Raw genomic sequence first — 16834 nt, 5'->3', positions numbered from 1 at the left:
ATGTAATCAAACCACAGCAGCCACAAAATAGCTTGGACCTTTCCTCAAAGCAATTCAGAAATTTTCCTCCAGTGCAGTAATTATTAAGTAAAGAGAGAGGGAAGAAAGAAGAAACACACATACACACACAGAGAAAAACCCTTTTGGCCTAAATTATTCCCATTTTATGAACAGAGTGAACTAAAGCACTGTATTTCTTCATATATGATTCTTATATTACATTTATTGGCTTGCCCACTTCATTTTTTTCCTTTAGTCTCCTCTTAAAATTTTGTGTTCTGGTTCTTATAAAATTATTACTTCCACTACCCTGATTTCTTTTGCTTCACCCACATAACTGTGGAGGTTTATGTACTACTTACATTATCTGAATACAAACAGGGAGATCTGGCAGAACCTCCAGGGGCTAAAAAACTAAACCTGATCTTTGCATTTTCACTCAGAGGAAAGTCCCTGCTACAGTGATTCTCACTGGCATTGCCCCTTCCATATCATTGACATCACTGAGTATGCCTTTGTCTTTCCATAAAAATAACATTGGGGCTAGCAATGTGGTATAACAGGTAGAGCCACCACCTGCAGTGCTGGTATCCCATAAGGATTTCAGTTAAGTCCCAGTTGCTCTGCTTCCACTCCAGCTCCTTGCTATTGCATCTGGGAAAGCAGCACAGGATGGCCCCAGTCCTTGGACCCTTCATCTTTATGGAGACCCAGAAGTTCCAGGCTCCTGGCTTTGGCCTGCCACAGTCTTGTCCTTTGCAGCCATTTGGGAAAGGAACCAACAAGTGGAACATCTCTCCCTCTGTCTCTCCTTTCTCTCTACCTTTCAAATAAATTAATTTTTTTTTTGAAGTGAGAACTTAGGGGCAGACATTTAGCCTAGTGTTTGAGACTGGTAATAACACCTGTGTCCTGCATCAGTGTGCCTGAGTTTAGTAACTGGTTCCAGCACTTGACTCCAGATTCCTGCTAATGCATAACCTTGGAGGCAATAGTATGGTTCAAGTAATTAGGTTTCTGCCACCCAGATGGAAAAATGAACTGTTGTGGCTCCTGGTGTTAGCCCTAGCTTAGGGTGCTTATAGCAACCATCAGATGAGAGCTAGTTCCTTCCTTCCTCCCTTCCTTTTCTTTCTTTCTCTGTTTCTCAAGCAAACCGATAAGTATTTTTAAAAAACTGAAAATGTAATTTCTTTAGAAAAGATAGCATAAGCTTAAAATAATGACTTTGATTCCAACTAACAGCATAAAACATTGTTCAAATACATTACTGTTTGTTCTCCCCATAGTCATGAAAGGCAAGAAGGAAGAGCTTGTGTGCTTTAATTCAGCAAGTCTTGAGGGTGACTGTGCCAAAAAAAAATATGATAAAATAGCCAACAGATATACACAAACTTCCAACTTTTGCATTATGTCAGAATAATAAGCAAATAAAATTCAATTCAGGTCTAGAATTCAGAAAACCAAAACTTTAAAGCACAGTTTCTCTGTCAATCCATCCTCTTTGTTGCTATAGTTTTTGTGAATTTTTTTAACACTATTACCTCAACACAAATTTCATTATATGGTTCTGACTCACAGTAGAGAATCTGGAAAAAGTTCACCAACGTACACAAAAAAGCTGAATTGAATTACGCAATGGCTTCACTTGATAAAAGATTGCCCAAGTAAACAAACAGAACACAGTTCCTGTTCAGAAGGAAAGTTGCCATGTCTCCATGGAATAATATATTCATTTGTTCAGTGTTTTATGTATAAATAAAGAAAATTATAATTAGAGTTTTTCCTGGAATATTTTCCCTTAATACTATACGTTAGAGACAATTTAAACTTTAAGAGGATTAAGGTTTATCAACACTGAACAATCTTTCACAGAAACAAAAAGTGGGTTTTACAAAACTGAGTTAGTCTATGCTTTAAAACAAAACAAAACAAAAAAAGCAGTGCTTGCTGCCAGACAATGGTTAACAGATGAACTTTTGGGCAACTGGATATGGCGTATGTGTCCCAGACATCTTGTTTCAAGTAGATTTTTTTACCTTCAAATTATTGAGACATATGGTAAGTACACTAGCTTTTTAAGTATAACTTGGAGTTAAGTATATCTTTGCCAGATGGATTGCACCAGTTTTTCAACACAATTTATGAAAGCATTCATTTTATAGATATTTATATTAGGATTTGTGAGGAAAGCAATCACCTGATTGTAACGATTTCATACATCATAAACTGCTTCGCTGTATGTCATCAAAGTTTACCTCAGAAAAAACCATTCAGGGACTCTGTGTGTGTATGCTGCTTGATACTGACACTTGAGTTAACAGTTGTTATGATAATCAGAAACAGACCTTTTTAAGCTTGTCTGTCCTTTATTCTTTGAAATGAGATTCATCATTAAAGTAAGAAGACTGATGCTCCATGAAGAGGTTTCCCCTTTCACAAATTGACAGAATTAGTACTCCCGAGGTCCCTGAGTGAGGGGAGGCCTTATGTGCCCAGGTGCCAGGTTCCAAGGTCTAGGTTTTAGCATCAGATTCACCAGTGCCATTTTTCTATATTTGGATTCTCAAGGACTGCCATGTGTTAACCAAACCCATGAGCAACTCTAAGTTGTGAAACTTATTTGTTCACTATTGTACATCAACATCTATCACGGCCTCTCACACATAATCATGTTGAGTTGATATCAGATGTGTAAATAAAACATATGGAGAAAGAAACTCCATAGGAAAAAAAAAACAGGAAGGAATTTGTATAAGCTAAGAACTCATTCTGGGTTTCCTAAAGTGTCTGCAACTACTGTTCAAAGTACAGTTGTCCCCTGTGGTCACTGCATATTGGCTCTAGAATCCCTGCAGACACCAAACTTTGAGGGAGCTTGGGCCCCTTGTCTAAATGGAGTAACAATTACCCATAACCCACCCAGTCCCCCACATACTTTAAACCATCTCTACATTTATTATTATACCTAATGCAGAATAGATGCCATATACATAGTGATGCTCTATTGTTTAGGGGGAAAATGTGCATGTTCCAACACAGAAATAATTTTCTGTATGATTTCTCTTTGGGAGATTTATTTGTTTATTTTGAAAGAGTTACATAGACAGAAGGAAAGACAGAGAGAGAGAGAGAGAGAGAGAGAGAGAGAGAGATCTTACAAATGCTGGTTCCCTCCTCAGGTGGGCCAGGCTGAAGGCAGCAGCCAGGAGTTTCATCCAGGATGCACATGTGAGGGGCAGAGGCCCAAAGACTTGGACTGTGTTCCACTGCTTTCTCTGGGCCATGAGCAGGGAGCTAGATTGGAAGTGGAGCAGCCGGGACATGAACCGGCAGCTGTATGGGATGCCAGCTCTGCAGGTGACAGTTTTACCCACAATGCCCATTTCAATCCATGGTTGAATGGCTCTGCAAATACTGAACCCATGGAAACAGAGTCCACCTGTATCTGGATAGACAACAGTCCCAGTTCGGATGAAAAAAAAAAGGCATGAGATACCCTCTTGCCTGAAACAGCAACAAGAGGCAATGTTAAGACAGTGGTTTGACAGTAAGAAGCAGCCCCCTCACAGGGGAAAAAAAAGGAAACATTTGTCCCACTCACTTTCCTCCATACCTGACCCTCCCCACTTAATCAAAGGCCCACATAGGCATGTGGTTTTTTTATAAATTTTATTAATTACATTTCATTATGTGAATTTCTTAGGCTCTGGGGATGCCCTAACCCTTCCTTGTACCCTCCCCCAATGCACATAGGCATGTTTGTAAAGACAATGGACAATAAGCAATAAAGGACAGCAGTATCTGAGAAATGGGTAACACATGAGATGGGCCCTCTGCTTGGCGCTGGTGACTGCCTTGTGAGTATCCAGGCCTCAAGCAGGAGGGAGAAACCCTGGCAGAGCCCAGTGGTCTTCCTGTTCGGTGACCAACAGCTTGTGAAGAGGAAACTAACAAGGTCTGGGAAAGAACCATTGAATGGATTAGAGGGCCTAGCCAGCACAGTGGCACAGGAAGCTAATCGTCCACCTGCAGTGCCAACATCCCATATGAGCACCAGCTCCCTGCCTGTGACCTGGGAAAGCACCAGAGGATGGCTCAATGGGTCTGTTGCACCAATGTGGGAGACCCAGAAGAAGCTCCTGGCTCCTGACTTTCCATAGGCCCAGCTCTGGACATTACAGCCATTTGGAGAGTGAACCAGTGAATGGAAGATCTCTCTTTGAGCCTCCTTCTTTCTGTAATTCTGACTTCCAAGTAAAATAAATAAATCTTGGGGAGAAAAAAGATGAAAGGAGGCAGTTCCTGCTCTGTAACAGTCTATTTCCATCATGACTCTTTTAAAAAAGAAAAAAAAAAGCATAGCAAAAAAAAAAAAAAAAGTAGTTCCAGGGTCTTTTGAAGAAATCAAAAATTTATCTGAAGATATAATGAAAAAAAGTCCAGAAGTCAAAAAAGCCATGACTACAAGAAAACACTTCAATCTAACAAAAGTAGGAATCAGCCTGTTCCTTGTGTCAATATGTTAAGAAAGTTGAAGCAGAAAACACCTGGGACTAGATGCCATCGAAGCTATGTATTGGTTCTTGAGAAGCAGGCCTTAATAGAACCTGTAAGTGGGCCTTATCACTTTAGCAGCAGCCACCTAAGCACCCAGTCGCGTAACGTCATGTTCATGGAGAGCTATTGTCCCAAACGTTACATGCAGAAAGGAAAGGAGAAATGTGTTCCATCAAGTGATTGATTGTATTGGCTTCTGTAGACATTTGTTTGAAGTAAAAACATTAAAAATCGCCTACTAAAGGAAGCAAAATATCTTTAGCAGCAGCAGCATCAATTGCCATCTTAATGATGAGCTTTTAAAGGAGTTTTAAGCAACTTCATTCAAGCTGAGGACAGACACTCTTTAAGGCAGGGAATAGACTATGTGACCTTATTGTACCCTTCCCTAGTTTATCATGGCATCTTCTTATTCATTTCATGTTTAAAAATTACATGGCATAGCAAGGGCACACAGTAATATAACTGCAACTTGAGACTGAGAAATGAATGTCTTTTACAAGTATGTTGGAAAACTGGACATTCGCTAGCACAGCAGATTATAGGGAAAACATAGGAGACCAAAGAGTTCAGGCCTGTATGCCTACAATGTTGAATTACTGCCATAAAAGAGTCTATTGATGTCTGGGGAAACTGAAAATGGTCATGGTAAATGGAAGCTGTACGGTTCATTTACTGCTACAAAGGATTCCATCAGTTCTTCTGCAAGTTGTGATAACTGCATTTGAAGATGTGCATGTTAAAGTCAAATCTGATAGGAAATACATTTAGCAGGATCAAAAGTTGTATTAGGTATTTTATCATTTCTCAAAACACCAGTTAATATAATGATTCACTAAAGAAATGTGTGTCAATTAAAGGGTTTGTTGCAGGAAATTGCAATAAATCTCTGCGTTTGGTTTTGTTTCACAGTTTTTCACCTTTGAGCAATACAAGAAATTGCTAGGATATGTGTCACTGTCACCAGCGGTGGTAAGTGAGAGTATTTATTATACTTAAGTGTGTGTGTTATTTCATAAAGTGAATTCTAGACACAAAAACCCTTTTGATTCCCCCCCAAGCCAGCTACCAAAATATGAATTCAAGTTATTCAATGTTCAACTACTTGTTGAAAGCCATCTTCCTAATAACTCACAATTTGGCTATTTTATAGCTCCTGGTGATGAATTTATGATAATAATGACATGTCTGGAAAGACCTATATGAGATATGGTCAAGAATATAAAATAAAGAGTACATTTATCAAAGAGTCTGTTAAAGCCCAAACATGCATGTGTTTATATATGTTCTGCACATATCTATTTATGCAAAAGCCAATATACCTAAGATTATTTTCTAACAGGTCACTTTTCCAGCTTTTGCTCAGGTTGTAGTCAATGGAGGACCTCAGGTCACTTGGGATAAACTAATTCTGTGGTCAGATGCAGACTGAAGGGCCTTGTATAGGAATGACTGTAAACACCTCAGCCAGGGAGAATAGTGATCTCACGGTGACACATCTCAAATATCCCATGAAATTCCTTGGGTTATTTGGATCTTTCCATGCCACTTCTCTCCTTCTTGGTGACTTTGCAGTTGTTCATGAAACAGATAATTATATTGACCCAATGTGTTCTACAAATTTGTGTGCCACAAGAGCCGCAGGGAGTGCAAATAAACTAATTTCTCCCTCCAAATCTGCAAAATGAAACAAGATCTACATTGGCCTTCCATCTAGCAATGTATTCTCCTCAAGCCTAAAGGTAAATCCCAGCTAGAGAAGGATCAAATCCAACTGTCATCAAAACCACATAGAGAGGAATTGCATACTGATAAACCCATCAGTTGAATACATTGCTAAATCAAAAATGACTTTATTGGGACAGGTATTCTAGCACAAGATGTCAAGTTACCATTTGGGATGACTGAAGGTTCAAGTCCCCGTTGTTCTGCTCCTAATCCCCTTTCCCACTAGTGTACCTTACGAGGCAGCAGTCAGTGACCCAGTAATTGGGCTTCCAAGTGGGAGAGCCCCAGCCTGCAGCCTGACCCAGCTCTGGCTGTTGCAGGCATGTGGAGATTGAACCAGCACATGGAAGATCTTCATTGTCTGTCTCTTTACCTCTCTGCCTTTCAAATAAAATCAAAATAAGTTTAAAAACTTTTAAAGCATTTAAGAATGCATTTGTTATATCTGCCTTACAAAATATCATAGCAACGCAGTATATTGTGGTGTTTGAGGCATCTCCTTATGATCACACATGGCAAACCAGGAGCTGAGACTCAAATAACATTGCCCACAGGAGAGACAATCATACCACACACCTTGCCAGCCTGAAAAAAAAAATCAAAATTCTAAGAAACAGGCCTGTCATGGAGGCCTAGCAGCTAAAACTCCACCTTACAACCACTGGGATCCCATATGGGCATCAGTTCGTGTCCCAGCTGCTCCACTTCCCATCCAGCTCCCTGCTTCTGCCTGGGAAAGCAGTGGAGAATGGCCTGAAGCCTTGGAACCCTATCCACATGGGAGATCCTGGAAGAAACTCCTGGCTCCTTGCTTCTGATCAGCTCAGCTCCAATAATTATGGCAGTAGGGGAGTGAACCAGCAGACAGAAGATCTTTGTCTCTCCTTCTCTCTGTAAATCTGCCTTTCCAATAAAAAAAATAAATAAATCTAAAAAGAATTCGAAGAACCATCTTCAGTCAAGAACTAGCTGCATTTTCATTTCAGAATACTTACTTTGCCTAGTAGATTGTCCAAGAAGCATCTGCTGTTTCCAAAGCATACATGCCTTCTTTAATTTATCAGGATAATCCTCCACCTGCTGTGCCAGCATCCCATATGGGCACTGGTTTGTACCGTAGCTTCTGCACTTCCAATCCATCCTCCCTGTTAATGGCCTGGGAAAGCAGCAGAGGAAGATGCAGAGCCTTCCCACATGGGAGACCTGGAGGAAGCTCCTGGCTCCTGACTTTGGATTGGTCCAGCTCTGGTCATTGTGGCCATTTGATGAGTGAACCAGTAGATGGGGGACTCTCTCTTTCTCTCTCTCTCCTCCTCCTCTTCTTCCTCCTCCTCCTCCTGTCTGTCTATAACTCTGACTCTTTCAGGGTGAAAATAAATGAAATTTTAAAAACAAAAGTATGAAACCAAAGAACCAAACACAAATGAAATCCTCAGGAAAGACAGAGAGAAAGGAGAGAGGGAGCAAGGGAGAGAGAAGGAGCGATGGCTCCAGGAATCTCAAAATCAGGTTGAGATTCTGGTTTTAGTTGCTCGTTCTCTTAATAACATTCTTAACTTTAGAACATCTTAGGAAAAGACAGGACTGAAAACTTCCACACGAAAAAACTATGAAATACATTCTGCAGAGGGCCAGAAGACTGTTCTGTTGGACCTTGGTGCTGCGTGAGACAGCATGTCTTCCTACCCTTGAGAATTGAAAGGAAAAAGTGTTTGACTATTCTAGCTCCTCCAACCGAATGTGCAGGCTGTTCCTTGTGTACAATTCTTCCCTGTTCTTGAAATCATCTATTCCAGTTTCTTTTTCTCATACAGCTGGACACTTGAAGAGTCGTTAAGGGTCCCCTGGTGCTCTCACACACAAAGCTTCAGAGGCTGGAAACCTGGCAGTAAACATAAGCCTCTGGAACAATCTGTGTAAAACGATCTGCTGATAGCTGATCAATTCTTTTGACAAGGGACTGCTGAACACTAGCTCTGACAGCAAATGTAACTGAGTTTTATAGAAGAACATATAGTAAGTAAGACAAACCTGACCATCTGGATTTTAGCTTTGCTGGTCTGAAGAGTTGGGGACTCATGTGTCTCTTTTTTTCTGCTTTTGGTTTCCATGATGGAAGTCTGAGATAAATAAGTAACATATTTGATCAGTTACCTCATTCAAATATGTTGCACATCATAATGAAGGAGAATAAAAAGAAAACAATGTTCGTTATTCCCTCTTTCCTAGGATCTCTGTAAAATCCCGTCTTTTCCTCTCTCGATGTACACCAATAGTGCTTGGATTACAAAGGGCTTTCACGCATTAGTTTGATCGTTGTATTAATTTTATGGAGCAGAAGAATTAGGTGTTATTGTCTCCATTACACAAATGAGAAAACTACCTTATCTAAAGTTTCATGATTGATCCCCAAAGCCACAGTACACGTTCATGGTGTTTTTTGCGTGATTTATGAAGAGCTTTCCCCCTTCTCCCAATCAAAGGCTTTGCAGGGCACTGCTTGGATAGCAAGGCGCAGGCTGGTTACAGCCTGGGCTAAGCACCTTCGTGCGGGTGATACATAGCAGCTCTGACCACGTAGCCAGTAGGTGGCAGAACCAGACAGAATCCTACAGCTCCCAGGTCTGGACCCTCTACCTACCCCTACGCTGACCACATTGCTCTCTGCTTCTGCCTTGTCTTCAACTTCCTATTGTGAAGATACTGGAGATAGTTGACAACAGCTAATGTTCTTTTCATTGGTTTTGTTCTCTTAATTGGATAGAGTGCTACTTCTCCCCTGGAGTTGGAGGTTCAGTAGTGAAGCATCACTTTCTTCCAGTATCTACTCCAGATGTTTTGCTTCATTTTGTTTTTCTGCTTTTTATGAATATGTGTGCATTTTGGTAGTTGTGGTTATTTTTGACACATATATCTTTTGAAAACATTTTTGGTGCACCCAGCACAATAGTCTACTGGCTAAATTCTTGCATCTGCCAGGATCCATATGGGCACCAGTTCGTGTGCCAGCTGCTCTACTTCCCATCCAACTCCCTGCTTCTGCCTGGCAAAGCAGTGGAGGATGGCCTGAAACCTTGGTATCCTGCACCGGCATGGGAACCAAGAAGAGGCTCCTGGCTCCTGACTTTGGTTTGTCTCTGGCTGTTGTAACCACTTGGAGAGTAACGAGGGGATGGAAGATCTTTCTTTCTGTATTTCCTTCTCTCAGTATATCTGCTTTTCCAATAAAAATAAATAAATCTTTTTTAAAAACACACTTTGACATTGTACTTGGAGGAAAATTTTGTCAAAGTGTTCTTTCCCATTGCAGAACCTCAATAGATAGCAAGTAAGAACCCAATATACTTTAATGCTCTAGATCTTAGCTGAGTTCTTCAGAACAACCTAACCCATCTCAAAGTTTAGATATGGAATAGGGCAATTATCAGGTTTTTTAAGAAAAAATTAATAATTAAAAAAAAGATTAATAATAGGGGAAAGTAATAAAAAAATTACTATTTTCTAGAATGACTCTAGAAACATGAGTATACACTCAAGTCTCCAGCTATACTGTTTTATCTGAAACGTAGTTTTTTTAATAAGCATTCTGCTCAGTAAGTTTAGCTAAGTAGATGTTTAAAAATGAAGTGCTTGGGTCTAGCGCCATAGCCTAGTGGCTAAAGTCCTCGCCTTGCATGCTTCAGGATTCCATATGGGCACCAGTTCTAATCCCTGCAGCCCCACTTTCCATCCAGCTCCCTGCTTGCAGCCTGGGAAAGCAGTTGAGGACAACCCAAAGTCTTGGGACCTTGCACCCGTGTGGGAAGACTCAGATGAAGCTCCAGGCTCCTGGCTTCAGCTTGGCACAGCTCCGGACATTGTGACCTCTTGGGGAGTGAATCATCGGACAGAAGATCTTCCTCTCTTTCTCTCCTCCTCTCTGTATATATCTGACTTTGCAATAAAAATAAATGCATGTTTAAAAACATGAAATGTTCCTGTTACAGTGCAGACTCTCTTTTAATTGCTGTATATGTGGACATTGTCATATCCACTGTAAATCCATCGAGCAACCTCACTTTTTGTCAAAGGGAAAAGTCATCGTTGATGGGGCTCTGTCATTTTATTTTGAAATTGTTAGGATGTAGTTTATGACTTCTGTAACTTTTTCTTTGTGAATTGTCGTCAGGAGCTGCAGCTGATTAGTAATGGTGTCAGGTGCATTGACGTGGGTTTCCCCATTCTCATCAAAACACACAGCTCCTGGTGTAATGAGTCGAATACTCAACCCTGCGATGCTTGAGAACTTGTTTTAAAATATTGGTTGATTTGCTTTTTATAGACATTTGCCATTGCTGGACTTGGGTCTGGACTTACCGAAGCCATCGTGGTGAATCCTTTTGAGGTAGTTAAAGTTGGCTTGCAAGCCAATCGGGATGCATTTTCAGAGGTAACCAATATTTTCCTGTTGAAAGAATGTAAAATTTATTTTACGTAGCCATAGAAAATTATATAACCACCTCTTATCTTCTTACAAAAGCCATGGTAAATCCTTATTACTAAGGAAATATTACAAGAAAAAGTCAACTGTCTCCCACAAGGAAGGTGTTAACAAAAATATACTAAGATCTGATGGATAAACGTATGTTCAGACATTTTAGCTCCACAGTTACCATGTAATCTATAATGACTTACTTGGTAATGTTTTTCCAACTTTGGGCAAAAATTTCTCTTTCACATTGCACTGGAATGGTCTGTAGCAAAACCACAGAGATAATAATATTGTACTTTTTCAAAAAATGTAGTCAGTTTTTAAAATTACCTCACTCCTTTCCCCACCCTACCCATTACCCTCCCTGAAAGGCTCTGATAATCTGTCAAACTTGTATTTTGGTTAAATTTGAAGGAGCAAGTTGCTAAGCTTGTGTAGACATCACCACTTGGACAGTGATGGGTCTTGACATTTAATCATTGGTACATGGTGTTCTATGGAGACAGTTTCCCTTGTGCATGCAGCGTTCACCCCCTTCCAGTTGCCTGGTAATTCCTTTTAAACCACCAAGTCCAACTGTTCCATTTTTATTCATTTGAGTGCCAGGCACAAGGTAAGGGAGAAACAAGAGGTTGGCATCCCAGGTCATTTCCTAAGCATTTCAATTTAATTCCCTAACTGGGTAGCATGTGGTATGAATTGGTTCGAAGTATCTGCTGACCTAATTTTTGTGTAGAAAATTTTCACTGCCTACTACTTAAGCAGCTGCTAATGGGTGGAGACCCCTCGTTCCCAGCCCCCACCACTTCCTGCCTGCCTATATTGTCTGAAAGCTTCCTGACAGCTTCTCAGGCAATGATATGGGAAATGGGGGGGCCTGCTCACCTTTAGCTGCCAAGACCTGGGAGGAAAGGGTCCGGCACCAGATGGTATCTACTCAGATGAAGTCAGTCCTAATGCAGGGAGAATTACTTTGTAAGTTTCAAAAGGTTGTCTTAATATGATTTAAAACACTTTTGAATCATTTGAAAAGTCTGTGTTCCACAAGTTTTTGTTTCTGCTTTTCTTTCTACTATTGCTTAAATGAAGGAAAAAGACAATGCAGACGTGACAGAAGAAAATAAACATTTTTCAATGGTCCTGTCAGTGTGGCACATTAAAGCCAATACCCATGGAATTTACTCATGGCAAATTTGATTTGTTGGAAGAATTATCAGCCAGAAGAAAATTTTGAAGGTCCTTCACCAATTCCTCATTCACTCATTGGAAAGCCTGTCTTGGTGCAGTAGTGAGAAGGCAAAGGAATGAACAGGCCTTTCATTGCAGTCTTATATCTAAGCAACATTTAACCACAGGGATCAAATGGACAGAGCACCACGGCACCTCCATTCACAATAATGACCACAGTGAGAGTTATTGCAATATCTGTGCTCACACCTTCTGTTCTTTTCTCACCTCTGCCCTCAAGGAGGTTCTACACTGAGCCCAAGTAAGAGCTGCTAATGTTTTGCATGTGCTAAGAACTTTCTAGAGCATGATAAACATGATTTCAGCCCAACACAGGAATGTACTGCATGTGTTCTTGCTTCCTGTCCATTTACACAGAGTCTGTGCAAATTGTTTCCGTAGAGCCAGTCATGTATTAAGTGGTGGAGGGAGGGAGCCTGTTGGAGGGGGTCATTGCTGCTAAAGAATCCGCTGCAGTAGGGATTGGCAGATATTACGATGAAATCTAGGAGGCCTATTATAAAGTATTTCATACATTAAATGCAACTAGTCAAAACTTAGTGAAGTAGCTAAGATCACATGGATCATATACATCAGCGTTCAATTATGGCAATCCTAATGGCTGAACTGAGGGAGTGCTTTGATGAGGTAATTTAGGCTTTATTGATCAAATTTAAAAAGTAGTTAGTGGGGATTGGTCAGCCAATATAGAGTAATGGTGACACCGTAAGAATCAAAAAAAAAAAAGGGCCTAGTTATTTGAAAATAACCATTGGTCATTTTCCAGTATATCACAGGTCTTTTCTCTGGGCTCATTAATGCCAAAGCCTTCTTCCACTAACTGGCATTTTCTTTTCTCCAACAAGGGAATTCACTTTTGTTCACCTGTACTGTGTTGATTTAATTCAAATATTAGCTGTGTTCACTTCAGCACGGGTATGGCCAAAAAAAACTATTGCTTCCTTCACACTAAGGCTTTGTGTATTGTCAAATATGAAAGAGAGAAGGAACAGGAAGAGAAAAGAAGAAAGAAAGTAATTAATTTAGTGGCTGTTGCCTTTAAAGATTATACTTTTAAAAACTTATTGAAGTATAAAAGTAATACATACTTATGTTTTAGAAAGCACCCAAAATTTTTCTATTTATGAAAATAGTATAAGTGAGTAAATGTACTAAAAATGTTTTGAACTTGAGAGCAATGCTGTCCAGTAAGATATGGGTGTAGGCATTCAGCCTAGGGGGTCAAGATGCTAATCGGGAGGCCTTTTGTATCACAGCAACTGAGTTTAGTACCTGGCTGTGGCTCCTGACTCCACCTCCTTCCTGCTAAGTAGACCCTGGGAGGCAGAATGATGCCTCAGATGCTTGGGTTCCTGCAACTCATGTGGGAACCAGGATTGGGTTCCCAAGTTTCTGGCTTTGCCCCAGCATAGCCTGGAGCTGTTGTAAGTAGTCAGAGTAAACCAGTAGCTAGGGGAGCATTCTCCCCACTGCTGTCTGTCAAATAAAATAATAAATTGAAAAATACATGATGTGAGTCATATTATCTAATAGCTAAATATAAAAAGAACCAGGTGAAATTAATTCAACAGCACATTTTATTTAATTCCCCAAGATATCAGAAAAATAGATTTTTAAGATTGGTTCATTTGGGCCTGGTGCATTAGCATAGTGGATAAAGTCCTCACCTTGAATACTCAGGAACCCATATGGGCGCTGATTCTAGTCCCGGCAGCCCCGCTTCCCATCCAGCTCCCTGCTTGTGGCCTGGGAAAGCAGTTGAAAACAGCCCAAGGCTTTGGGACCCTGCACTGGCGTGGAAGACCCAGAAGAGCTCCTGACTCCTGGCTTCGGACTGACTCAGCTCCAGCCGTTGTGGCCTCTTGGGGAGTGAATCATCAGGTGGACGATCTTCCTCTCTGTCTCTCCTCCTCTCTGTATATCCGCCTTTCCAATAAAAATAAATAAATCTTAAAAAAAAAAAAGATTGGTTCATTTATTTGAAGTGACAGGGAGGAAAAGATGGAGTGAAATCTTCCATCTGCTGGTTCACTCCCCAAATGCCCACAGAAGCCAGGCTTGGTTCAAGTCAGTAGCCAGGAATTTCATTTAGATCTTCCCATAATTTTATTGCAATAGTCTATGATAGCTTCAAGCTGTTTTCCGCTGTAACCCTTCCTGCTGATTTTCTATTTGTTTAATGCTGTATCAGTACTATTGCAATGTGCAAGACTGATCTTTTGGCGTTATACATATGCAGAATGTTGAACATGTGACCTTTAGCTTATTGAGTTTATCTGCCCTATATTTTGAAGGACCTGTGAATTCAATTCTCCCAAGTTTCAAGAGGCAAAGATTCTGTAAACATAATCAAATCAATATTGTATTACAGCCTAAGACCCTTATCTACACTATCTATATACCAATAAGTGCGAGTCCTTCTGAAAAAAAAAATTAATTAGGCAACCATCTGCTGCCTCCTAGGCACATTATCAGGAAGATGGATAGGAAATTTAGGGTAGCCAGGACTTGACCTAACATTCTGCCGTGGGATGTAACTGTTCCAAGTGGTAGCTTTTCACGCAGTAAAACAACTCTCACTGCTACCTGTTTTTTTTTTTTTCTTTAAGACTTTATTTTCAGAGAGATTTTACATTCACAGAAAAGTCAGTTGAAAAGTATAGGAATTTCCCATAAACCTCCTGCTCCTATAGATCGATGCCCCTATACATATATATAGCCTTCTCCCTTACCAGCATGCCCACTTGAATAAAACCTTTGCTACAATTGATGGCCCTACGTTGCCATGTCGTTATCACTCAGAGTTCTCAGTTCATTATAGGGTTCAGTCTTGATGTTGCCCCTTTTACAGGCTTGAACACCATGATAGTGTCACGCCTAGAACTTTCACTGCCCTGTGGGTTCTACCTGTTTATCGGCAGGAACTTCCTAATAAGACAGTGCATATCTACAGGAATTCATACTGAATTTATGCTGTGACTACATCTAGAGAGAAAGTCAAAATGAGAGAAAAAAAGTATTTAAGGGACTCTGTGTAGTTGAATGTTTTGAAATGAGATGTATTTCTATATTGTCTATGAACATTTACTTTAAAAAAAAATCAGTGCCTGCACATAAAAGAAAATTTGGAAAATACACAATGGTCTAAACAAAAGTATGTAAGCCAAGAGAAATACTTATACAGGCTCTGTCAGGATTTAAGTCTCACCTTCAGGATGGCTTAAGGTTTGGGAAGAGACCATATCCAAGTTCCCGTCATGCTTTTCAACATTTCCCAACAGTGTGGCCTTGAACAGAATACCAGAGGTCACCTCAATTAATCAGTAGAGATGAGTCCACTGTCCTTAGAGCAAGGCATTCCTGCCTACTGGTGGAAACACAAGCCCCAAATGGAGAGTTTAGTCATTGAATATATGATGACTTCTTGTTTTTTACTTTTTCAATAGCCCAGTTTTCTTTTTTGCCAGGAAAAATAATAATAATGATGGCCATGTCAAACAGTGATATAAGGGTTAAATGAGATGTATATATAAAGCTGTCATATCTATTATGTATTTATGGCTTAGTAAATGTTAGGAGGTCCCAGCAAGGTAGCCTAGTGGCTAAAGTCCTTGCCTTGAATGTGCCAGGATCCCATATGGGCACTAATTTTAATCCCGGCAGCCCCACTTTCCATCCAGCTCCCTGCTTGTGGCCTGAAAGGGAAAGCAGTTGAGGATGACCCAAAACCGTGGGACCCTGTACCCACATGGGAGACCTAGAAGAGGCTCCTGGCTCCTGGCTTCAGATCAGCACAGCTCTAGCCATTGGGGCCACTTGAGGAGTGAATCATCGGACAAAAGATCTTTCTGTCTCTCCTCCTTTCTGTATATCTGACTTTGCAATTTAAAAAAAAAACAAACAAATCCTTTTTAAAAAATTTTAGGAGTTATGTTTACTACATGCTTTTTATGAGAATTTGAATGTGATAATATATGTAAAGGTCTTAAACACAGAGCCTAGCAAAATGGTAGGCATTAATCAGTAATTACTATTTCTAGATGCAAGTTTATCTTATCAATCCTTAAATTTTTGTAGAGAAAGCTTCATCTTGAGATATTACCCCAGTCAATATTGAGAAATTATAGTTGACCAAAGTTGTGGGGCAAAAATAGCTTTTTCTAAGCAATGACCATTTGTGACAGAACACTAAATTGGAGGTCTATATGCAGAATCATCACCTTGCTTTACAGTACCTTTAAGAAAGCAAAGCAAGTTCCCTCCGTACAGGTTTATTTTGCAGGTGGACACTGCTTGTTGTCCTTCCAATAGTGTGATATTCTCAGGCAGCATGTCTGCTGTTCAGTCTTTCTAACCCATGTGTTGGACATGAACCTCCATGGAATCCCACATAGGTTATTTTATATTGCAGATAAAAGGAGCTCTACAAAGACAGACTACCTCGGACCACAATCTTGGCCAACATTAAACTTAACATTTTTCTAGGCAGTGGTAGAGCGATGAAGATGGAACACTGGGTACAGGGCATAATCCCAGGTACCCAGAGACTGGTGTAGAAGGAAGAGCAGGATGCACGTGGATATTTCCTGGCCAAGTGGGGGTGGTCATGGTTGGTGGAGGCTCAGGATGAGTCCCCTCAAGCATGGAGTACAAGGCAAGAGTCCCTCCGGCGGGGGTCCAAGTGCAGTGCTGGCTGAGGGCAGAATGCCTTCTTTTAAGCCCTCAGCAGCTGAATGATGAGAACTCCAGCCTGGAGTCCCAAGTGTGATTTGCAATGAGATTTCCAAGGCATGGCAAGTCCCCTGCTGGCTGCAGCTACCCTTTTCT

At 40.5% G+C, this 16834-nt stretch overlaps 1 protein-coding gene across 2 annotated transcripts in view; it reads left to right on the top strand.

Annotated features, from left to right (window-relative positions):
- Nucleotides 1–16834, top strand: part of SLC25A21 (solute carrier family 25 member 21) — a 473857-nt gene that overhangs the window by 424873 nt on the left and 32150 nt on the right. For both annotated transcript variants that reach the window (XM_004584775.2, XM_058666356.1), the window contains 2 exons: nucleotides 5473–5532; nucleotides 10610–10717. In XM_004584775.2, coding sequence (XP_004584832.1) covers nucleotides 5473–5532; nucleotides 10610–10717 — 168 coding nt within the window. The remainder of the gene's footprint in view (nucleotides 1–5472; nucleotides 5533–10609; nucleotides 10718–16834) is intronic.

The sequence above is a fragment of the Ochotona princeps genome, chromosome 6 (genome assembly GCF_030435755.1).
Source record: "Ochotona princeps isolate mOchPri1 chromosome 6, mOchPri1.hap1, whole genome shotgun sequence".
Classification (NCBI taxonomy): Eukaryota; Metazoa; Chordata; class Mammalia; order Lagomorpha; family Ochotonidae; genus Ochotona; species Ochotona princeps.
The sequence above is the reverse complement of the archived record's forward strand: the minus strand, read 5'-3'. Positions and strand labels throughout refer to the sequence as shown.